This window comes from Leucopleurus acutus (genome assembly GCF_964270905.1).
Source record: "Leucopleurus acutus genome assembly, chromosome: 11".
NCBI classification, from domain to species: Eukaryota; Metazoa; Chordata; class Mammalia; order Artiodactyla; family Delphinidae; genus Leucopleurus; species Leucopleurus acutus.
The window spans coordinates 3,122,618-3,147,944 of record NC_139152.1 but is presented as its reverse complement, the minus strand read 5'-3'; the positions used below and the strand labels follow the sequence as shown (position 1 = coordinate 3,147,944).

The window sequence follows — 25,327 nt, the reverse complement described above, 5'->3', positions numbered from 1 at the left end:
ATCAAGTCCTGCATTCAGTTCTCACCTTCTAATTTATTTTAACTTAAGATCTCTTCTGGGTGAGGGTTTCTCAAATTCCAACCGTATGGACATTTTAGGTGAGATGGCTATTTGCTGTGAGGGCTGCCCTGTGCATTTGTAGAGTGTTTAGCAGCATCCCTGGCCTCCCCCCACCAAGTACCAGTAGCAGTTGTGACAACCAAAACTAGCCCCAGGCACTGCCATACATCTTTGGGAAGGGGCATGGGGTTCGCAAAGTGCCCCTGGTTGAGAGCCATTGCTCTAGGTACTTGGCAGGTAATGATGATAATTATTTTTACGTTTTTGACAAAAGTCGCTATAGCACTACAAGAAATAGCAAAAGGAACCAAATAGCATTATTAAATACCCTTTTTTCTTTAATCGTTTGGATAGTTTTTTCACATTGATAGTCTTATTATTTTTCCTGATTATTTTCAATAATAATTTTATTTTGAATCTTACTATTTTGGCAAAAAATATAGCCTGAGCAGCGGGGTAGGTTAGGTTTTAACCATCAGTGGTTTTTGCATGGAATCAGAGTATGTTCTGTAATATGATCCTTCTCTAACCTTCTCTTTAAAAACATGCCCCAGTGGTCTCTCCCTACATACTTAATCAAGCGAATGTTTCATCTTGCTCAGGCAGACTCTCAGGAGCTCACATATTTATTGCAAAATCCTGACCTCTGTATAAACGTACCTTTGGGCTGCTCTAATTTTTTGTATTCACTTCTCTCCTTCAGGCACAGGGGCAGAGCCAGGGTCAGCAATCTTCAAGTAGTTTAACAGGGGTTTCATCCTCCCAACCCATACAACATTCTCAGCAGGTGAGAGCAACTCATTGCTACGTTTTATGGATTAGCAGTAGCCAAAACACTGGTTTACGTCTTTCGTGAATTGGATTCCTGATGTAAATGGCTTGCTAAGTTTTTGAAAGGAAAATCTAGAGGCATAACATTTCCTGTCTTCAGTAACATTTTAGAAAATCTTTTGTTTAATGTATTTTTGAATGGTCTATTAGATTAGACATACATTGAAATTCAAAAGAATTATCTTTACTGACATACTTTATGTGCCTTCTTAAACAGATGATTCTACGCTATTTTAACAATACGGTTGACCCTTGAACAGCACAGGGGGTTAGGGGCACAGGCCTTCTGCACAGTCAGAAATATGTGCATAACTTTATAGTGGGTCCTCCCTCTCTGAAGTTACACATCGACAGCTTAAACCAGTCTTGGATCGCATAGTACTGAAGTATGTATTTACTGAAAAAAATTAACATATAAGTGAACCCACGCCGTTCAAACCCGTGTTATTCGAGGATCAACTGTACAAAGAATGTCATTTTTGTGTGTATGTATTTCACGATTTGTCCTTTTGTGAGCATTTTACCATTGCTTTCACTGTGCTTGACTCTAGTAATGCTCCACTCCTTTTTAATTATTTCTAATCTTTGGGGTGGGGCATCAGATTTTATGCTGAAATGAATGAAAGCCTAAGAACAACTACTTCAGGAACTTTAAAAAAATGATTTGGGGAATTTGTTCCCAAAGGTTCAGAGAACTCAAGGGATTAGTATAATGCTGATGTATTCAACAGCAAAACTGGTAATTGTAAAATTAAATATCTGTAGTGCATCACTGATATTAGTTAACAGTAGTTATTTACATGGAAATAATGCTTTGGGGGCACAATCGAATATTTATTATCTGTTTCAAATAAAATTTATAGCCACTACATGTGTCATAAAAACTTCCCAGTGAACTATTTTGTTGATAGTTCCCTATGCAGTGTGTTTTCAAACCACCAAATTCTTAATTGGCTTGTTTCTATCAGTTTTTGAAACTAAGTTTTCAGTTCTCCTTACAAATGGCCTGCTCACAGTCCAGCATGTGATCATGTGGTCGTTTGATGCTGGTTTAAGATTAGATGTTCCTTGTACAAGATTAGCTTGGTTATACAGGCAAACCTTGTTTTACTGTGCTTCGCTTTCTTGTGCTTCGTAGGTACTACATTTCTTCTTCTTCTTTTTTTTTTTTTTTAACAAATTGAAGATTTGTATTAACCCTGCTTCAAGCAAGTCTGTCAGCACCATTTTTCCAACAGCATTTGCTCATTCGTGTCTCTGTGTCACGTTTTGCTAATTCCCACACTTATTTCAAACATCTTCATTACTATTATATTTGTTACGGTGATCTGTGATCAGTGATCTTTGATGTTACTACTGCAAAAGGATTATGACTTGCTGAAGGCTCAGGTGATGGTTAGCATCTATTAATAAAGCATTTTTTAAATTAAGGTACGCACATTGTCTTTTTAGTCATGATGCTGTTTCACACTTAATAGACTACAGTGAGGTATATGCACTAGGAAACAAAAAAATTCACGTGACTTGGATTATTGCAATATTCACTTTATTGCAATGATCTGAACCAAACCTGTAATATTTCCGAGATGCCTGTATATACATTTTCTCTGTGGCCAACAGCTCTATCTTATAGAATAGAAGGGCTGGGAATTACACGTTTTGTCTTGCTCGTGCCCTTTCTTCCAGACAAGTATCTGAATCTATATATATTTATAGTTACGTTCAAGTAGTCACATTTTTGCCAAGCTTAACAGGTTTAATTATATTAACAACCCCTGATAAGAATACAAAATAAAAGTTACATAAAGCTGAGTGAGGACAGAAACGCTATCATGGATACCAGTCTCCTAATTCGCTTATCATTGGACACAGGCCAATACCAATAAAATGTGCAGATTTAAGTGTATGCTCTGTTTTTCCTTTTCCAAAGGAATTTGTTATGAAGCAGTGAAATAAGCCATTGAGTTTAATGGTGATGAAAGTATGCACAGTCGGGGGGCGGGGGGCAGCTCCACAAATGTCAGGTTAAAAGAATCAGGTGCTTGACTCTTCTGGGAAAAGATCTGACTAAATGGCTATCTCTACAGTACAAACAAAAATTCCCGTTTCAGTGATGCTTTTTTCAGATATTTTTATTTTGTGAGTTATTTTAAATATAGGATGAGTTAAATAGAATCATAAAATTGAGCCCTCAATCTAAATAAGTGTATGCAGTCTAGAATATTTAACTTTTCCAGGGTTGCATAGCCAATAGATAGAACTAAACATTACAAACCATAATCCAAGATTTCTACAGTAGTTTTCTTTTTTCTTCATTAAAGTTCTACGGGGATTCATGATTCTGCAAAGGTGCCCAAGGAGCTGTATTTTTTTGTTTTATCTTCTGGGGTTCCATATATAGAAAAGGAAGATTGTAAACTTTCTGTACTGTACAGTTAGAGTCTGTTTTTAGATCTGATTTTCGTTTTGCATACCGTCACGTCCCAACACCACCGTAGGAAACAATCTCTCTAATTTTACTAATGTGAGGAAAGAGATGAACTTTAGCTGAAATTTACTTTATTTCTTGTGTTTCTGAAATATACTGAATAAAGGATTGCTTCTTTTCACGTTTTTATCAAGAATCTCTTCTAGTGGTATATCGTGTCTTAATGAGGTACCAGAAATAACTTTCTCCTACCGGAAATCTGAGTATTTTGCTGCCACGAAAGGTCATGAGCTACCCTGCTTCCTTAATAATTTCATCCATAGGGCACATGTAGAGTCTGTAGGTATCTCTTACTTTTTGTTCAACTGAGGCTCATGAACATTTTTTTCAAGCACCGTTGTCCAACAGATAGTACACGGTCACAGGCTGTTTTCAAGAGGCAGTTTTATGCAAAGCATGATGCCAAGTTGCTATGCTAAACAGTACTTGTTTGGCGAAAGTGTTGATTATTAGCCAGTGTGATTGTGCAAAAATAAAAAAAACCATATCCTCCTGTCCTACCCAGAGGTGCCACTTCTCTATAAATGCTTTAATGTATAACTGGCATACATGCCTCTCAATTATTCTAAGCAAGGAGTGAGGGTATATGTTTATAAAACTGCTCGTTTTTGACAGTACACACACACACACACACACCCTCAATTATTCTAAGCAAGGAGTGAGGGTATATGTTTATAAAACTGCTCGTTTTTGACAGTACACACACACATACACACACACACACACACACACACACACACACACACAGACAACTAATTAAACAGTTTTTTCCTAACTGAGTTCATGCTCTGAAGGACCATGTGCTAGGCACTGATGGACTACCAAGATGGATCATATAAGGCTACTTTCAGGGAGCCTGAATAATCTGGTAACCATATACGTCAACTCCTACAAAACGAGTAAGGATAATAGCTAACATATATAGTGTGCAAAGCAATCTACCTGTGTTTTTATTCAATCCTTCTATGAATCATATAAAATATAGGTACTATCATTATTTCCATTGTACAGATGGGAAAGCTGAAACGAGATCTGGAGACGCTAAGTACTTTACCCAAACTTCTAAAAGACAGAAAGAATTTAAATCCAAGTAGTCTGACTCCATGAAAGGAGGAGACTATATCTCTTCTGAGCAGGGAGGGGGATATCAGTAGGTTTATGAAAGAGCATTTGAACTGGACTCTGATTATGAGTTAGATTCAGATGAAGGATAAGGAATATTCTAGGCCCAAAGAAAAGGGCAGGGGGGCAGTATAAGCAAGGTAGAAGGCACAAAGGTAGAAAGCTGTGAGACAGAAACAAATAAACCTTGGGTTCAGTGTAGCTAGAATACAGATAAGTCAGGACTTTTGGTTAGGACTCCGTGCTCCCAATGCAGGGGGCACTAGTTTGATCCCTGGTCAGGGAACTAAGATCCCACATGCCACGTGGCACGGCCTAAAACAAAAAACAAATAAGTGAAGTTGTGAGTTCAGGAAAGAGCTGATTGAGTCCAAATTGTGATATAAGCAAGGGTCTGCGTTGAAGGGGGTGCGGGAGAGAGGTAATTTTGCGCCCAAATATAAGGGGCAGGGGATTTGCTCAGATTGAACCTTTACGAAGAAGGGGGATCACCACTTAGTCAAACTCTCATCAGGCTCACATCACGGGGCTCTTACTGGTCTTTGCTTTGAACAATAACACAAAAAAATATTAATGGAATAAAGTGAAACTGTTGAGAACAAGTGTGCCTGTAAGGACCTTAAAGGGTATATGTAGTTGGAAATGTTTATAGGCAGTATCTGACAGAATTGGTTTTATATATGCCAAGACATTAAACATAGATTTTGTCCTTAGGGGAACAACTTCACTGTTCCAGGTTCATTGTAAATAACATTTAAAGATCACTTAAAGGTTACATGAATATACACCTGTAAGACAATTGCAAAAACAATAGAACTGTCCTAATACTAATAATCAAGCAGATGCTTGTCACTGCAGATTTTATCTCAAGACACAACTTAAAGAACAAGTACTATGTTATGCGCCAGAAAAGCGAGATCATTCATAGTGTAGCTTCCCTGAAGATAAAAATGCTGATGTATAATTACATGTGAAGATTTTGAATGAGGCAAGGGGAGCAACATTTCTGAATTAGTATATTTATATAAAAGACAATCTTATTTAGGTATGAATATTAATGACTTAGATAACTGTAGATAGTTCACGGTGAATTCCTTAAAGTTTAAATATATTCAAGTTAACCAAAAAGGTTTTCTACTGTCTTGGTTCTTGTTTCTTAGTGGGAAAATGGGCAAAATAGTCTTATATTCAGAGCTGCCTTATAGTTGGATACATATGATATATCTTAGTTGCTGAAAATAAATTTTATATAATTCAGCCATTTGTTCTAATTTTTTTAAGTTAAGAATACATTATCAGAGCTAAATAAGGATAAAACAAACATGACTACTGTCACTATTACATTTCAGGATTCTTTTGATGGTTTTAATTCGTATAATAAGAAAGAAATGAGGAATAAATATCAGGAAAGTAAAAATATTATTTGCAGATTATCACCTAACAAAATCTAGGATGCTTGTTAAGGTGGGTAGATGCATAATAGATATAAAAACAAAAATAAATAAGTCTTGGGGATGCAATGTACAGCATAGTGACTGTAGTTGATAATACTGTATTATATGTTTGAAGGCTGCTAAGGCTGCTAAAGGCTATCATTGGTTGTAGCATTATTTCAAGTAACAAAAAATTCAATCAACCAAAGTGTTCATCATTAGGATATCAGTGCCGTTGATAAATAAAATGAAAATGGCATGTCAGAGAACAGTATTTATAAAACGGGTGTGTTTTTGTTTTGTTTTTAAAAACAAAATCAACTTGTGTGTAAATGACCACTTATGCATAGAAGAAAATTCATAAAGTCGATGCACCAAACCACTAATTGTGATTGCCTGTGGAGAAATGAGGTTGGGTATTTTCATTTAACTCTATTAATCTAATATATTGCTTAAAATTTTTATTACAAACAGGTATTGTTTTTGTATTTAAAAATTAAAAATTTGGGCTTCCCTGGTGGCGCAGTGGTTGGGAGTCCGCCTGCCGATGCAGGGGACACGGGTTCGTGCCCCGGTCCAGGAAGATCCCACATGCCTCAGAGTGGCTGGGCCCGTGAGCCATGGCCGCTGAGCCTGCACGTCCGGAGCCTGTGCTCCGCAATGGGAGAGGCCACAACAGTGAGAGGCCCGCATACCGCAAAAAAAAAAAAAAAATTAAAAATTTTAAATTAGTTATAGGTATTAAAGAGGCTTGAAAGTCAGCTATGAAGTTCAGATTTTTGTTAGGCTAGAGGGGGCCATTAATTTTATTGCAAAATTTAGTGTTTGGGTACAATTACATGCCATTCATCAAGTTTAGGTGTATTATACCAGAGTGCCTAGCACATGCTTGATTTCCAGATGACATTCCCTTTGCCGTACGTTGAGTTGAGTGATAGTGTCCTTGTTTTCAAAGAAGGAAACCTCATTTTGGCAGTAAAATGAGCAATCTCTAAGGTATCACAGCTAGTAAATGGTAAAGCTGGCGTTCAAAATTCAATGCTTTTCTCCCATTTTGTAGCCGTTATCAAAGCTATTCTTTAAGCAAATTAATTACACAGTTGATGAAATATTGATAGATGAAGGGAAAGAGATTAAAGGAAGAGATTGGATTAGTTTAATATAGGACCAAAGTGAGAGCTGCTATCAAGAAATGGGAACAAAGAGGGAGGAATTTGGAGAAGAGAGGGTCTGTTTGGACATGGTGTCTGAAGGTGTTTATAAATACCTGAGCTGCTACTGGGGCAGGGAGCCTATTAGGTGAAGAACCAGTGGTGACTCAAACTTTGAAACATGGGTTAGTTCTTGGTTGTACCATCACAAATAAAGAACACCAGATGAAAAAGAAAGATGTGTAAAAAGGGGAATTGGTGAATTTGGGTTTGTGCATGTCTTGATTACTAATTGCCATCTTTTACAGACACTGATAGGCAAACATACTTCCTTAGAAACATGCTATTAATGACTTGAAATAAAACTGAGTGATGGTTTTCTTCTCAGCAGCAAGGAGTGCAGCAGACAACCCCCTCTCAGCAGACAGCGCAGTATTCACTTCCCCAGATGTCAGCCTCCAGCGAGGCCATGACTGCACAGCCCACAAGTCAGCCTCAACCTCCACAGTCCTTTTCGCATGTGTCAGCAGGAAAACAGGTGAACGCTTAACTTCTAGAAAGGAGTGCCACATGACTTCTACCTTCCCTAATGGTGAAAATTGGTTATTTTCACTGCAGAAATGAAGTGAAAATTGCTTCTTTTGTGTATATGCATTGGTTAATATAAATGTGTATATACAGCAGCAATAATCCAAAAATGTTTAACTTTTAGGTTTATCAGCCTAAAATCAGTTTGACAGGTATAGAACTGATAAAGGTGCTGTAGTAATTGGACCTATGACATTTTCTAGCATTGTCAGTTGTACCTATCATTCTAGGTTTGCAGTTAATGCTGTGTTTTCACGTAGATTTATGCATTGTTTCCTTCCTTCATTGCCTTCTGAAGTCATAAAAAACCCTTATATGGAATGATTTTTTTTTCTAAGTTATCCTTCTAGTCACTTGAAAAGTAACTCTGGGGACTTCCCTGGTGGTCCAGTGGCTAAGACTCCGTGCTCCCAATGCAGGGGGCCCAGGTTCGATCCCTGGTCAGGGAACTAGATCCCGCATGCTGCAACTAAAGATCCTGTGTGTTGCAACTAAGACCCGGCACAGCCAAATAAATAATAAATAAATATTAAAAAAAAAAAAAAGGAAAGAAAAGTAACCCTGTAGAAGATAAGCTCTTCTGAATGACCTTTTTTCAGCTTTAACATCGGGGCAGCTTGTGCTTGTATTGTTTTTGTCATATTTCATCACATCTGAGATACTGTCAATTGTAAAATGCATCATTATTTTATGTAACACTGAGAACTGACATACCATTAATTGTAAGATATATCTTAATGTCATAAACATTAAAATGACCAGGTGGTGGAAAGGGATGATTGCATCGTACAATCAGTGAAATATAGTAATTAGACCTACTTTTACAGGCCTGTGTTAGACTTAAGAATTGTGGAAGCACTATGGATGAGCTCTAACTCCATTGAGAAGGAAGTCCTTTGAATTTCAGTCATCACTGTAGTATCAGTTGTAGATTTAGTGACAGCAAACATACCAGTGGATTATGGTATGTGAAACATATCTCAGCCAGGCTGTAAAGAAAACAACCTTTCATATGGAAGGGTTCTCTTTGTTGTTGAACGATGAAGCATGAGCAAAATTTCCTGCCACAAAAGATTTGAAACAGCAGCCAGTCTGTCAGCCTCCCTGTCTCCTGTTGTCCTCTCCCTGCTCTTATGTGGCACATTAACTTACACTAATGTATGCAAGGGTTTGGTGTTTGTTTTAATTTTCTTTCTTTTTGGCTAATACATAAGTCTTGCTTTTGGCAGCCTTGCTTTTTTTTTTTTAAAGTCTGTCTGTTTTGTTTTTCTTTACCTTCCCAGCTTCCAGTTTCCCAGCCAGTACCAACTATCCAAGGCGAACCTCAGATCCCAGTTGCGACACAGCCCTCAGTCGTTCCAGTCCATTCTGGTGCTCACTTCCTCCCTGTGGGACAGCCACTCCCGCCTTCCTCACTCCCCCAGTACTCTGTTTCTCAGATCCCCTCAGCTCCTCAGCCAGCTTTCTCCCCGCTTCCTGTCACCATGGCAGCTGGCATTAATCAGCCTCTGCTTACCTTGGCTTCCTCTGCTCCAGCAGCTGCAGTCCCAGGGGGACCCGCCGTGGTCCCTAGTCAGCTTCCCACCCTCCTGCAGCCTGTGACTCAGCTGCCAAGTCAGGCTCACCCGCAGCTCCTGCAGCCAGCAGTTCAGTCCATGGGGATAGCCGCTAACCTCGGGCAGACTGCTGAGGCTCCACTCCCCTCTGGAGATGTTCTCTACCAGGTACCGTGTTGGCTGGTGAGAAGGAGGGCACCAGAGGGTTTGGTTCTAATGATAGAACATCAAGGACTTAAAAACCTAATAACTGAATATCAGAATAACTAACAATAACAAAAGTTGCTGATCTCAACCAGAGATGCTAAAATAGTAAATTCTGAGAAAGGACAGGGCGATGATGTCTGATGACTCATTTCCATTTTTCCCAAGACATCTCTTGGGAGAAAAATGGTTCTCTCAATATTCAGTGTAAGCTGATTGAAAGCTAGATATGGCTAATAATAGAATATATCAGGCTTTTTTTTATGGGAAGAGTAAATATGGGTAGCCGACATGGTATCAGTAAAAAGTTTCAGGGTTTAGATTTAGAATATTAGCAAGTCATTATATGACTGGAATGACTGACACCTTGAAGAGTTTTTGCATTCTCCTGTTTGACTGGGTAGAAAGTAGTTATTTTCTAGAAGGAATTATGTCTATTCCTCCTATTTAAATAGTCTCCAGGAGGGAAAAAAATAGCAACTTAAAAGTATAGTTGTGTACAGTCCTGTCCCCTAAATTGAAATCAGTTAACCATTTCATTTCAAGAATCTTCTTTAAATTATTAGAAAAAGATCAGGCTACTTTTCTTCACTATGTTCCCTTTTTTTTTTTCTTTTTTTTTTCTTGCTTGTCTTGCTGTTTTACTCATTTGATGACCCAACCTGCACTAATTCCCCTTCCTCGTTTCTGTCACAGGGCTTCCCACCTCGACTGCCACCACAGTACCCAGGAGACTCAAATCTTGCTCCCTCTTCCAGCGTGGCTTCTGTGTGCATTCCTTCTACAGTCCTGTCCCCTCCCATGCCGGCAGAAGCACTGGCTGCACCAGGTTACTTTCCTACAGTGGTGCAGCCTTATGTGGAATCAAGCCTTTTGGTTCCTGTGGGCAGTATAGGAGGACAGGTTCAAGTGTCCCAGCCAGCAGTGAGTTTAGCACAAGCCCCCACTACATCCTCCCAGCAAGCAGCTCTGGAGGTAAATGGAATTCCTGCATGTTTATGTCTAAACTATATGTATAATGGGATAAAAATGACAAAGGAGAAATACAGTTTCCCCTGGTTTAGAATGCACTTGGAAACTATTGCGAACTAACTTCTGAATGACTTCTTCTTGCAGCCGAGTGAAATGCCAGTGTGGGGCCTTGTTGCCACTGGCTGTTCTGTTGGGAAGTGAGTGTGCCTTGGAGGAGATAACGCTGCTAGCACTTCACTTCTTTAGCTAGCCCTTCAGCCGTTGTTCTTATCCTTTCACAAACTCCTGCCATTGGCAAGTCACCAGAATACCTTACCCTGCTGTGCTCCCGGTGATCATTTTTGCCCCTCTTGGAGAAAGCTCTGAGCTGTCTTTGCACTTTGCTCTGCCTGCCCTGTTGCACATTCTGGTGAGATGCTGGCTGCACGGCAGGTTGTAGTTTCTCACTAACTAGCAGCTGTTTTGGCTGATGACACACTGTGCAGTCTGTACCAGAGACTAGCTTTAGAAATTTCCTTTGCAATTTTAAGATGACTGTCTGCAGATGCTGAATATTAAGAATTATTAGTAAATGTAGTGCTTCTAGGACTTAGGGGAGGGATAAGGAAAGGAAGAGTAGCGTATTGGGGATGGTCGACAATAAATAAAGTATATTACTGCCAAGGTGTGAATTATCCTTTCTGTTTACAGAGCACTCAGGGCGTCTCTCAGGTGGCTCCTCCAGAGCCAGTTCCAGTGGCTCAGCCTCAACCTACCCAGCCTGCTACGTTGGTCTCTTCTGTAGACAGGTATGTGACAGTACAGTTCTCCTTTCTTGACTGGTAGATAGGATGGTAGGAAACGTTAAAATGTCTCACCTTTAAATCTCATCGTAAACTGAACTTTTTTTTTCCGAAGTGCACATTCAGATGTTGCTTCAGGTATGAGTGACGGCAATGAGAATGTCCCATCATCCAGTGGAAGGCATGAAGGGAGAACTACCAAACGGCATTATCGCAAATCTGTAAGAAGTCGCTCTCGTCATGAAAAGACTTCACGCCCAAAATTGAGAATTTTGAATGTAAGTATTGCTGACTTCTGGGTTTCATATAGTTAGTTCGTACCATTTAAATATTTCTAAGGCTTGGGTGTATTGATGAAAGTTTAGGATCTTGTATCACCCAAATGATACTGTTAAATTCCATATTTCTAAAAAAAAAAAATACAGAGAGTTTTTATTTGTAAAACAAAGATCTTACATTCTTACCAGACCCTTCAGTGGAAGATGTGTAAGTAGCTGAAAGGCTGATGTTTTCTTCAGGTTTTCTTGCTCCTAGTTTAAGAGGCGAAGTAGCCGTGCTTCAAGGAATAGTGGTAACATTCGGCTTAAGTTCAAGTGATAACCTATGTTACTTTGTCACATTCAGTAACAGATCTGAGCATGGTTCTTCTGAGATATGAAGTACCTTTTCTTTTTTCTTTTCAGGTTTCAAATAAAGGAGACCGGGTAGTAGAATGTCAATTAGAGACTCACAATCGGAAAATGGTTACATTCAAATTTGATTTAGATGGTGACAACCCTGAGGAGATAGCAACAATTATGGTATGTCTGTTTTTGGAGTTCCAAATTTTTCCTTCATACTTTATCTTCATATCCACTGCCCTAGGCAAATATGCAATATTTTGTAAACTATTTTGACAGTTAAATATTTATTTCAATGTGACTATAACTAGCACACCGAACCTGTGATTTAGAGGTGCTTTTGTGTAGGGCATGTCTAACTAGGTATTGAAGAACTAACTTACATATTAACTAAATAATAATACAGGTGGTGTGCAGATAGGACAGAAGTCATGGAAGTGGTGATTGAATGACCTAAAGCTTGGGGAACACTGCTAATTAAGCTGATGTCACATTTCTTTGACAGGTGAACAATGACTTTATTCTGGCAATGGAGAGAGAGGCATTTGTGGAACAAGTGCGGGATATTATTGAAAAAGCTGATGAAATGCTCAGTGAGGACGTCAGTGTGGAGCCAGAGGGTGACCAGGGATTGGAGAGTCTCCAGGGAAAGGATGACTATGGCTTTGCAGGCTCTCAAGTAGGTTGACCGTTCCTGTAGTGAAGCTTCGTTTATGTTAAATATTTGCTAAATTTGCCTTGCACGATGTCCAGCGGTACCACATTACACCTGTAACTGAGATTATCAACATTTATGTTCTTTTTGCATGTGGCGCTTTGCTTAGTGCCTGCTCATTAAGATTGAGTGAGAGAATGAATTTAATCACTTTTGTTTGTTGTAGAAATTGGAAGAGTTCAAACAACCAATTCCTGCATCTTCCATGCCACAGCAAATAGGTGATTTTTTCTTTCCATTGTTTGTTCTTACCTTTGACCTAAGAAGTTATGTGCTAATAATGGAATCTTGAAGCTTTGTGTGAGTGACAATGTATATAATAATAATGCAATTAAATGGTTTGTTTCTTTTTAAGCAGGCCTTCCTACCAGTTCTTTAACTCAAGTTGTTCATTCTGCCGGAAGACGGTTTATAGTAAGTCCTGTGCCAGAAAGTCGATTACGAGAATCAAAAATTTTCAGTGAAGTATCAGATACAGGTAAGGAATTGCTTCTACCACATACATATATAAACCCTGTGTCTCTCCTTTATTGGAAGCTTGGTCATCAAGCAGTAGTTCAAATGATGAATAGACAATAAAGAATAGTAGAAAATTGAGACTGACCAACAGATAAACATTTGGAGACAGGGAAATAGGTGATGAATAGAGAGGATTTGAGCAAAAGGGCACAGAAGGGTGGTCATACTAGATACAGCCCGTGTGACTGATACTGTGTAGATTCAGCACTGTGTGTTTGTATCTCCATTTAGCGCTGCTGTATATCGTTTGAGGTTACTCCGTGTTTTTTCAGAAATAGATATTCATACAAGATCATTTCTTTTGCTGGAACTGCTATATCACTTAGCCGTTTTAGAGCCTATCATGTCCTTGGGGGAGGTTTTATACCTTGTTGGTATGTGGCATTGTTGGGAATCCCAAAAGTAGATTGTTCAGACAGTCTTTTGAACCCACCTTTTTAAAAAGAACTGATTCTGAGTTTTTATTTTCCTTTGCAGTTGCTGCTTCTACATCTGCTGGTGCTGGAATGAGCTTGTCTCACTCTGCTTCATCCCTTAGTCTACAGCAGGCCTTTTCTGAACTTAGACATACGCAAATGGCAGAAGGGCCGAGCACAGCACCTGCCAACTTCCGTCCGACAGGGCCAGCGTTCCCAGCAGTGCCCCCTTCCGTGATCAGCCCTGCTGGAGCTCCAGCCACAGCGGCAGCCGTACCCTCAGCGTCAGCCCCTGCCACGGGCTGCCCTCTTAGTGACGCTTCCGCATCAGCCGTTCAGTCTGAGGTTGCAGTGCCCACTGAAAAGGGGATTGCTGGAGTTGCCACCTGCACAGGTGTAATACCCTCCAGTGGTCTCCCTGTACCACCTGCATCTGAATCCCCGATACTTTCCAGTGTGGTGTCAAGCATCACAGTGCCTGCAGTCATCTCAGTATCAGCGACATCCCAGTCAGTTCAGGCTCCCACACCTGGGAGCGTTGTTTCCGGTACAGGCACATTCCCCTCTGTACCAGTCTCAGTGACGGCAGCCTCTGCAGTGAGCAGTGCTGCTGCCCCAGGTGCTAAGCCTTCACCTGTATCGTCGCAGCAGGTGGCAGGCAGCATGGCTGGGACAGCCACGCTAACATCCGTGTCGGCAACCGCTCCAGTCCCGAGTCTAGCTGCACAGCCGTCCCTTCCACCCAGCAGCAGCACCTCTGCTCTTACTCGAGCTGAGACTGTAGTGGTTAGTGCGCACGCACTGGATAAGATATCTCATAGCAGCATGACCGGATTGGCTTTGTCCCTCCCCGCGTCATCTTCCTCTCCCTCCTCCCTGGGGGCAGGGGTATCTAGTGCTGTTTCTCAGCCTGGTGTGGCTCATCCTTTGGTCATCCCATTAGCTGTGGCTTCTACTCCTGCCCTTTCCCAGGCAGGACCTACTTCCACACCTTTACTACCCCAAGCTAGTATCCCACCTTTGGTACAACCTGTTGCCAATGTGCCTGCTGTACAGCAGACACTAATTCATAGTCAACCTCAACCAGCTTTGCTTCCCAACCAGCCCCATACTCACTGTCCTGAAATAGATGCTGATACTCAACCCAAAGCTCCTGGGATTGATGACATAAAGACTTTAGAGGAAAAACTGCGGTCTCTCTTCAGTGAGCACAGCTCATCTGGAGCTCAGCATGCTTCTGTCTCGCTGGACACGTCACTCGTCATGGAGACCACTGTCACACCAGGCCTCCCAACCACTGCCGTTGCACCAAGCAAAGTCATGACTTCCACTACGAGTACTTGCTTACCACCAACCAGTTTGCCCTTAGGAACAACTGGTTCGTCAGTTATACCAGCGGTCACTCCTGGGCAAGTTTCCACCCCAGTCAGCGCTGTACCAGGAGTGAAACCTGGAACTGCTGCACCAAAGCCACCTTTAACTAAGCCTCCAGTAAGCTTCTTGTTTTGAAATAGTTTGAAAAATAAGATCACTCTTCTCCCCCTCCCCCAAAAGTACACTTTTAACAATACAGCCTTGCAGTATAGTTATAAAGATGCCTAGCTTGTGGTAGGTACTCAGTATTTATTAAAGAAATTGATTGAAGGTGATTTTAGGATGTATGTACGTGAACATGAGGTTTTTTTTTTTTTATGAAATATGGCAGGATTGGGGGTTAATTATGTTGTAAGATTTTCTAAGAGTGTATATAACAGTTAGGTAAAATACAAGCATTATTTCTGAATTGGTACAGACTGAAGAAATCCATTTCCCAAAAGGGAGCTGAGTGTTTCTGCTGGCGATTGTACATAGTAACAGCAGTTCACAGTTTTTGTTTCCATGAGAATGAAGCAAATTTTCTGCCTTGCTCAGATTCCATAGATGTACAATTCGAGGTTTATAAAAAGTTGGAAGTTGGTGATGACTTCGATGTGGTGGAGGAGAAATTAATCTAATGCTAGGGATAAAATAACTAGAAAGTGTTTTTTGGTTCTGCTATGGTGGCTTCCTCTCATTCTGCCATATTCAATCTCTCATCTTCTCCAAATAACAAGGCTGTGTTTCTCCTACTGTATTGTATGCTTTGCCCATCTTTCGGCATTGCCATTGATGTGAGATTCTTTTTACAGCAGGGTAATATAGAGGCTTCACTCAGACAAAATACAGATTACTTGATAGTATTAGATTTCTGATGCCTTTTGTTATCAGACCTGCCCCATGGTTATTTCTGAACTGTTTTGTTTTCCCAGGAAAGCCTGATAATACTGTACCAAATAAGAGGCTCAGGAGTATCTGGACTGTGCCTCTTGTGTCTAAACAGCCTTTGTTCTCTCTGCTTTCACTAGGGGATTGCCTTTTACTAAACTTTTCTGTTCGTTTTATTGGTATGTCATAGTAACCCCTGTAATAGTATCATGATTATAATGTCCTTTATTTAAGGTAGATACCAGAGTGTAACCCAGGTGAGAAGCTTGCCTTAACTAGATACATTTTATTCTTATGCTTCTGCATTTGAATTAGTTGGTTTGCTCTCCAGTATGCAGTCTTTACTCTTAGTGTCTCATGGACTTGAATTTCCCTTCGTGTCTGTAGGTGTTGCCAGTGGGTACTGAACTTCCAGCTGGTACTCCACCCAGCGAGCAGCTGCCACCTTTTCCAGGACCTTCACTAACGCAGGTGCCCCAAGACTTGGCAGATTTCTTTTTGTGCCTCTGCTTTCTTTCACAAGCTCATTTAAATTCTCCATTGCACGATCTTGCCTTCTGGCTCCTATTTGATTTTGACTTAGTAAAAACTTTCTTTTAAAACACCATAGCTGATGATACAGGCCCTACTTAAAGTAAGAAGCAAATCATCTAAAAATCATTTGATATTAATATTTTTTCATATCTTACGAAAAAAGAAGATAGCAAACGTGACAGTTTGCCAAAAGAAATATAATTCCTCTGTCATTCATACCTTTGTAGAGCAGTGAAAGATTAGACCATTGTGGAAGTAAAAAATTATATGTCATCAAAATTAACTGTGAAAGTTCCTGAGGAAAGGCTACCACCCTGATAACTGGTAACGCCCTTTTTCTCTGAGTTCAGTACAACCTGTTTTTTCTTGAATGTTTGACATTTTTTTTCAGTGACCACCTAATGAAGTAATTGGATGTAAGCGTCATGTTTATAAAAAACAGGTATTATATCTTAAAGTACAAAAACCACACAGCTCAGCTAACGTGAGACTGCTCCGAGAAGAACTGAGACCGGTGACGTGAATGTGAGATTCCCATCTCACACTCAGTTCTGCTCACTATGGGTCAGAATTGCCTGCACTATTTAAATTATTATTTCCCTTTCCCACCCTACCCCCGACCCTACACATTAGTTGAATTCCCATAAATAAAGTACTTGGTATGATCCCATTGTAACTATGAAAAAACTTCTGACATGGGACAGGCTAGTAAACATTGAAAATAAGTTAGGAATTTATTTTAGAATAAGATATAAGAAAAACATGGTAAATTGCTAACTTGAAGTCTGAATTTATCCTACTTCTTTAATCCCAGATGTACAGTAAAACGTAATTTAAGGAACTTGCCATAATAAAGTAATAACTCCAATAGAGAACCCATTCCATCGGCTGCTAAATTTTGAAAAAAAAAATGCATTGTGAAAGTCTTGAACCTATTTTCTCATTAAAAACATGTATTCCAGTTCCTAAGAGGGCCCAAAATGTGATGAGAAACTGCAAATTAGATATGTAGTGGGTGAGGATAAGTGGATGCTGCTGCATGTAGAGGGAGAAGCACAGATGACGGCTGGAGAGGCAGAGGTAGATAGAAGCCAAGGTAGTGACAGAGTGTGGTGATGCCATCTTTTATTCATAAGGACAGGCTCTCAGAAAGATGTGCCCAACTGAAAAAGAAAATAGGGAACAATACAGTTAATCTACCAATCAATCTTGATACATTTTTCAGAATATATTTTTAAGGAGAGGACAAATAGTTAACTTTTCTATCTCTAAGTAACATCAAACATAGAAGGTAAGAAAGAAGACTTCAAAACTGTAAAAACATAAATGTAACTGAATTTTTCTGTGGCTTGAGAACTTGACAGTAAAATTTTGAGAGCTTGGTAATTCATTCAAGCAGTTACAACTAAGTTGAACTTAGGATATTTTTGAGTTTAATGTTGAGTGAGCAGATGCGTGTTATGTTGTGTGGCCCCGAAGCAGGAAGCAGTGTGTCCTGTGTAAGCTGGCTCTGGCTGTGCCCGAGGCTGTGCTCACTGTGTTGTGTCCTTCAGCCCCAGCAGCCCCTGGGAGATCTGGATGCTCAGCTGAGAAGAACGCTCAGTCCAGAGACCGTTGTGCTGACGTCTGCAGTTGGTGTGAGTTCTGATAAAATCTCCCCACAACCCTAATATATTATATTTCTGGAATATAAGCTGTAACCTAGACCATTATTAATACCTTTAACACCTAGTCAGAGTCTTTGCTTGTTCCAGTCGACAGAAATGAGACGATGAATGAAAGAGTAACACTGACCCAGTAGTGTAACTATGGAAAAAATTTGATTTGGGAGACACTTTTCTTGTCTTACCTGTGGTTACAATCATACCACCGATCAGTTCTATGGACTTTGTGTTTATGCTTTGGAGGAGGCTATACTTTAAGTTCGAAGTCTTAACTTCTTCCTTTTAGGCTTGTGACACAATAATGTTCTGATTAAAACTACTTTTTCTATGAATATCCAAGTTATACTTTTGAGCATTCCATGAGAAAAATTAAAAAAGCAGTTTGGAGAGGTTAAGACTCAAAATTTCTTTTAAAAATCTATAAAATGCCTGTCTTTCTTTACCTCAGACTTATTTTTAGGTTATAAAGTCACTCTTTTTTTAAGTCACTGATGCTAAAGATGTTGTGTATCTGTGTGTGTTTGCAGCCCGTGTCCGTGGTGGCTCCAACAGCAGTTGTGGAAGCAGGAGCCCAGCTTCAGAAGGATGGTGAGAAGCATCCTTCTTCCTCTGTATTCCCACTTCCAGACCTTCCTGTAATTGATGGTAGAGGTTACTGTGTCAAAGACACATTCTCGAGAGTTCGTAGGTGTACTTGAGACCGTGTTGAACAACATTTTTATGTATTTCATGATTGAGGAGCATTGATACTAATATTGAGAGCATGTAATATCAGCAAAGTTGTGAATTTTTTACTTTTTTTTTTGAGGGGTAGCATGCCAGGGAGTAATGATAGTTTCTTAGCATAAGACCCTTTGTTATTATTAGCTCAGCCAAATCCTTGGTAAGAGATACAAGGAAATTCAAGCATATTTATAAAAGTTAATTCATTGGCCACCTCTTGGCTTTTGAGATGTATAGAAGTATAGATAAGTTTGAACAGCATGGATGGTAGAAATACAAATGTAAGATTTCACATCATCAGTTTAAACATTATTATTTTTTTTTTGGCTGTGTTGTGTCTTCATTGCTGTGTGTGGGCTTTCTAGTTGCGGTGAGCGGGGGCTACTCTTCGTTGTGGTGCGCGGGCTTCTCATTGCGGTGGCTTCTCTTGTTGCAGAGCATGGGCTCTAGGCATGCGGGCTTCAGTAGTTGTGGCACACAGGCTCAGTAGTTGTGGCTCATGGGCTGTAGAGCACAGGCTTCAGTAGTTATGGCGCATGGGCTTGGTTGCTCCGCGGCATGTGGGATCTTCACAGACCAGGGCTTGAACCCGTGTCCCCTGCATTGGCAGGCGGATTCTTAACCACTGTGCCACCAGGGAAGCCCCCAAACATTTTAATCTATTTCTGGAGTCTCTAGAATTGGTCTGTCCATAAATATCTCTTTTTTAAAAAGGCACATTTCCAACTTAATTTTGTAAAAATTGTCCATACCAACAACTTAAATGTTTTCTTAGAACTTTTATCACCATGTGCTTAGTCATAAGTTCATTATCAACTACTAGCGCTGTAAAGTTTTGTTGTAAATCTCTTTTCACCATCAGTCCCACAGAACCTGGGAAATGTAACACTTATTTTTTGTTGCCTTTTCCTTCAGAATCATTTATAATCAAAAGTGAAATAATTGAGATATGCTTAATGTAATTTTATATAGCACGTGCTTAATAATATTTTTCCCTTTTTATTATATCCATTCTCCTCAACACCACCTGACATAAATGTAATTCCCTGAGCAACTATTAATAAGATTACCTGAATGTTCTTCTTCCTGTCTTCCTTAAGTGCTAAATTTCACTTAAAACCTTTCTAAAGTAAATTATTTTCAAGGCAGTCACAATCTGAATTGGCTCTCATTTTAAAAGAAGTGACTTGAAAGTCAGTGGAACAGATTAGAAAGTCTAGAAATGGACAAACTAAAATGTAATGTAGAAAATGAAAAAGGTGACCTTTCAAATCAGTGAGAAAAGGGGATATCTCAGTAAATGGTTTGGGACAACTGGACAGCCATTTGGAAAAAAGTAAAGATAGATCACTAGCCTAGGCCAAAGTAAATTCAAAATGGAACAAAGATGGAAAATGAGCTCATAAAATAGGACTGTACAAAAACAAAAGGAATCTTTTTTTTTTTTCCAATTGTCTAGAGCAGGGTTGACAAACTTGTTCTGTAAAAGGCCAGGAAGGGAATATTTTAGGTTTTGCTGGTCATACAGTCTCTGTCATAGCTACTCAAGTATCCAACATATTGTAGCCTAAAAGGAGTAATAGATAATAAATAAAGGAAGGAGTTTAACTGTGTTCCAATAAAATTTATTTATAAAAACAAGCAGTGGGCTAAATTAGGTCCACAGATCATAGTTTGCTGCTCCCTGATATAGAGAAAGATGTTATTACATTTAATCCCCAACCCAGAAGCATTAATAGATTTTAAATTTCTGCATGGGGAGAAAAAGTACTGTTATGTCCAAAGATAAATGGAAAACTGGGAAATGTGTGTGTTGTATATTCGTATCACAAAAAGGACTAGTTTTGTTAATATAAAGAATTTCTGTAAATTTGGCATGGACCAAGAAATAATCAAAAGATACAGAAAAAAAAGAAACTTAGACATGAAGATACTTAACTTCTTTCATGAAACAGAAATGCAGAATAAAACTACAAGTGATTGTATTTCTCACCTGTCCTTGGTAAATTCAGAAGTTTAAAAGCCACTAGTGACTTGGTACAGCCTTTTTGGAGATCAGTTTATGTCTGTCAGTGTTTTAAATGACAGCGATTCAGTATTGGGTTGGCCAAAAAGTTTGTTTGGGTTCCTAAATGAACTTTTTGGCCAACCCAATACTTCTATTTTTAGGTATTTATTTCACAGATCTATAAGAATATACATATTAGAGCACTTTTATAGTAACAAGAAGTTCGGAATAAGTTAAATTTCCATCAGTAGAAGCCTGGATAAAATATGGTACATTTTTAAATTTTTCATATGTATATACATACACTACAACACTATGCAGCCATTAAAAAGAATGAGACTGATATGGAAAGATCTCTTAAGTTACATCATTAAATGAAAATATCAAAATCAATATTCTACTAGTTGTATAAAATAAAGAAAATGCTGATATATATTAATTATCTCTAGAAAGAAACTCAGACAAGTGATTGTCCCTAAAGAGGAGGACCTCGGTGGCTTTAAAGTGGCTCAAAACTACTTACCAGTGATTCTGCCGCTTACACTGTCTTGCTCCAGGATTTTGCTTAAGTGTTGCCTAAACCAGTTTGTCATAGCTGGTTTTCATTTAAAAATGGGTCTTTAGTATCCTAGGTAAAAATCTTACTGTTTACTTCATTTATTTCTGCCTTTGAATCATAGGATGAAATTGTAGTGTCATTTCCTGTTAGCCTTAGTTTATTTTGTTGTTTTTTGTCTTTTTTTTTGCGGTACGCGGGCCTCTCACTGTTGTGGCCTCTCCCGTTGCGGAGCACAGGCTCCGGATGTGCAGGCTCAGTGGCCATGGCTCACGGGCCCAGTCGCTCCGCGGCATGTGGGATCTTCCCGGACCAGGGCACGCACCCGTGTCCCCCACATTGGCAGGCGGACTCTCAACCACTGCGCCACCAGGGAAGCCCAGCCTTAGTTTTTATAGTATCTCTTCATGTTTGAGTTAAGCCGTGAAGCCGCCTTGCTGCTGTGTGACTTCTATTCCTCCAAACAGTGCCATGTCCTCTGTGCGAGTGTACAAGGGAAGGTAGAGGGTTTCACAGCGATACAGTCTTTCACACTCAAGGTGTCTAGTAGGAAAGCAAACAGTAACTGTTTCCCCTTGTTGGACAGGGTCAGGGAAAGGGGGGTAAGGAAATCTCCCTTACCTGTAACAACTTTCTTCTTCTGATATGTAGTCTCATTTTGCTGTGTTTCTGGCTGAAGCAAAAAGAAGCCAACTAAAAAAAGATGCTGATTTAAGTTCTTTTCCTCCTCCATGTACTTGTTTCAGTGTCTCAAGTCACAGAAGGTCCTATCCTAGCACCCACTTCAGGGACTGGTGTTTTTAAGATGGGGCGATTTCAGGTAAGACAGTCACTGCTGGGGGATTGTGTATATAATAAAAAAGGGATTCCCAGTTTGGGGGGAGTGTGTATATAATAAAATTATTATCTACCTTTTAGGACCGAATTGCCATCAATGATATATTTCTTTTATATAAAGCAGTTTTTAGCTCTTTATCATTTTCCCCTCTTAAAAATAATACATGCTAATTAAAGAAAATAAAGAATATTTAGAACAGTAGAGAAAACAGTAGATAGTCACACTGTCTGCCCATCCTTCCACCCCACCCCCCTGGGATTACTTTTTGGGGTGTGTTTCTTTCTATTCCTTTTGCTCTGTACATGTGTATATCTAAAATTGGCCCTGCTTCTCCTCTGAATGATATTGATACTTTGTAGCTTTTTCCCATCTAGTAGTAGGTATATCTAACCATTTTCCTATTGTCAGTCATTAGGTGGTTTCTGATTTTTCCAACACAGTAAGTAAAGTAACAGTGAACGTCTTTGTATATAAAAACATTTTCCATGTTTAGGATAATTTTCTTAGGATTAATTTCCAAAGTGAAAATACTGAGTCATCATCAAATAATACCATCTAATTGTATTTTCCCAGTTGGGAAACAAGTGAACATTTTCTGGCTTAGTACATAGGGCTATACAAGCTTTGAAAATCTTTTTTTTTCTTTTTCTGTTTTCACACCTGCTTTCTTATTATTCTCATGATAGCAATTGAAGTTGGGGATATTAGGTCATATTTTTCTCATTTGTAAACTGAGTTTCTCAGAGTTTGTCGCCGCCCTGAGTTTGTATTTATAATACATTGTCGAACTAGGAAAACGATCTATATCCTTCTTTTAGCACCAGCTAGTTGTGCTGATTCTTGAAGCTTAGCTGGCATTTAACATTTATTGGATTTAATCTTTGTAGTTTTTCTTGTTCACAAGCAACCTTCAATATTCCATGACCTGTTGTTATTTATATTTTCATTAAGATGTAATCTGAGTCCTGTGCACAACATGAGATATGAAAGTAAATAATTTACTTACTTAGCTTAGCCAGCCACTCAGAATCTACATCTCATCTGTACATCTCAGTATGGATATGTCATGCTCTACAGTGAATGGTATTCAGTTTATTTTCACAGTCAGAGATGGAGGGGCTATGCAAACAATCAGCCTACTCAGACTGGGAAATAAAGTGATTCACTTTTGGTCTCTTTCCATCAGGTTTCAGTTGCAATGGATGATCCCCAGAAAGAGGGTAAAAATAAGTCAGAAGATGTAAAGTCTGTTCATTTTGAATCCAGTACTTCAGAGTCCTCAGTGCTGTCAAGCAGTAGTCCAGAGAGTACCCTGGTGAGGCCAGAGCCCAATGGGATAGCCGTCCGTGGCGTCTCTTCAGATATGCCAGATAGTAGCGCCCGTAAAACTCCTGAAACTGGGCAGCCAACCAAGGTTGGACGTTTTCAGGTGACAACTACAGCAAGCAAAGTCGGTCGTTTCTCCGTTTCAAGAACCGAAGACGAGATTACTGAGGCAAAGAAGGAGGGACCAGTGGTATCTCCTCCTTTTCTGGATTTGGGACATGACGTTCTTCCTGCTGTGATACCAAAGAAAGAGAAGCCCGAACTGTCAGAGGCTTCACATCTGAACGGGCCGTCCTCTGACCTGGAGGCTGCCTTCCTCGCTCGGGATGTGGACGATGGCTCAGGAAGTCCGCACTCCCCGCAGCTGAGCTCAAAGAGCCTCCCTGTCCAGGGCCTGAGTCATTCCTTCAACTCCTCTTACATGAGCAGCGACAATGAATCAGATATTGAAGATGAGGACTTGAAGTTAGAGCTGCGGCGGCTACGAGAAAAGTACGTGCGTTTCTCCTGTGAAAGGGTACCAGCAGAGCCGTATGAAGAGCTGGCTCCCAGAGCTAGAGGGTGGGGTGTACAAGAGCTGGCTGTCTGAAGGTAGTTCTTACAGAACTGCTTCAGCACCTTGGCATTACTCGTAGCATGTTATTGTTGTCAGTGGCTCTTTTGCGTTGTGAACCTCATCTTAGCTATTATTGGTGTACCAGATGAATCTGGTAATGACACTGGGATATGGATTACGATAGCAGGTTTTCTTGGTCACGTTTGATGAACTGGGTCCGATTCGCAAGTTCAGTGTTCCTGTGTAGAGCTTCCAAGTCAGGAAATCTCTTTTTCCTAACACATCACCAACCATTTGTGGTTGGCTAGGAGCTTGCTGGAATTTGGCTTGGGTAACGGAGGCCAGCAAGAGGAGCTGACACACTTGAATCACAAGGTGACAGCAGTTAGATTCAGTACATTTGGGGGAAGGATCCACTGGTGAGTAAATACGTGAATGGAGGTTAAATAATGTTGTTAATTCTTGTTTGAACAAAGGTGGTTATATTTTTGAATTATGCTTGGTTATCTTTCATAGACATCTTAAAGAGATTCAAGACCTGCAGAGTCGCCAGAAGCATGAAATTGAATCTTTGTATACCAAACTGGGCAAGGTTCCTCCTGCTGTCATCATTCCCCCAGCTGCCCCCCTTGCAGGGAGAAGAAGGCGACCCACCAAAAGCAAAGGCAACAAGTCTAGTCGTAGCAGTTCCTTGGGGAATAAAAGCCCTGGACCAGGTCAGCCATGGGTGTCCCATCTTATGTTTTTGTCTCCAAATGTGTATATAACCTACGGAACATTTGTTAAATTTCGAAGGCGTTTGACTTCCCTAATACGCTTGCTTCCTTGCCTTGTCTACTCCCCGTATTTATAGAACGTCTTTTGAGTTTATGGAAGACAGGTCAGTGCTATGACCTATTCCTTTGTAATCCATTTTACCTCCGTTTATAGTTGTTGATGAGGATAAAACAGTTAGCTTTGCCTGCTAACTCGTGGAGCTCACATTTCACCAAGCTTGTAGGCAGTTGAGAGAAAATTCATTGTTCTCTGTCAGTAAAGTCCAGGTAGATTCTTCCTTTTTAATGAATGAATTGGTCATAATTACAACAGGGATGAATGTAAATTTCATGTAAGTATTTGGGTATGTCATATGATAATTTCCTTGGCTAAAGTTTTTGTTTTATTTATCTGTATTGGAATAAAGAACTTGCTAGTGTTTATAATCAAAAAAATAGTTAAATCATAATCTCTGGAAATGAATTGTAGTTTGCCTATTTTTTATTATGATAGCGAGTTTTTACCATTTGGTGAAATTATGGTAATGTTAACAGATAACTAGTTGAAAAGTAAAAGCAGCTAAAAAAAGTTTATACCTCATACTTGCTCTTCAGTTCTAATATAAATATGTTGGAAAGCAGTTGTAAACTTAACAGCTTTCCATT

The 25,327-nt window shown here is 39.7% G+C and overlaps 1 protein-coding gene across 14 annotated transcripts in view; it reads left to right on the top strand.

Moving 5' to 3' along the window:
* Positions 1–25,327, top strand: part of WNK1 (WNK lysine deficient protein kinase 1) — a 136,089-nt gene that overhangs the window by 100,089 nt on the left and 10,673 nt on the right. For 2 of the 14 annotated variants that reach the window (XM_082850717.1, XM_082850708.1), the window contains exons 9-24: positions 764–847; positions 7,474–7,623; positions 10,130–10,408; positions 11,096–11,193; positions 11,303–11,465; positions 11,871–11,987; positions 12,313–12,486; positions 12,689–12,743; positions 12,878–13,000; positions 13,519–14,948; positions 16,089–16,172; positions 17,789–17,872; positions 18,427–18,487; positions 21,933–22,006; positions 23,211–23,842; positions 24,423–24,622. In XM_082850717.1, the coding sequence (XP_082706843.1) occupies positions 764–847; positions 7,474–7,623; positions 10,130–10,408; positions 11,096–11,193; positions 11,303–11,465; positions 11,871–11,987; positions 12,313–12,486; positions 12,689–12,743; positions 12,878–13,000; positions 13,519–14,948; positions 16,089–16,172; positions 17,789–17,872; positions 18,427–18,487; positions 21,933–22,006; positions 23,211–23,842; positions 24,423–24,622 (3,808 nt within the window). Of the gene's footprint in view, positions 1–763; positions 848–7,473; positions 7,624–8,956; positions 9,398–10,129; positions 10,409–11,095; positions 11,194–11,302; positions 11,466–11,870; positions 11,988–12,312; positions 12,487–12,688; positions 12,744–12,877; positions 13,001–13,518; positions 14,949–16,088; positions 16,173–17,788; positions 17,873–18,426; positions 18,488–21,932; positions 22,007–23,210; positions 23,843–24,422; positions 24,623–25,327 lie in introns of all 14 variants that reach the window. The other 12 variants (XM_082850714.1, XM_082850711.1, XM_082850713.1 and 9 more) reach the window with 11 other exon arrangements.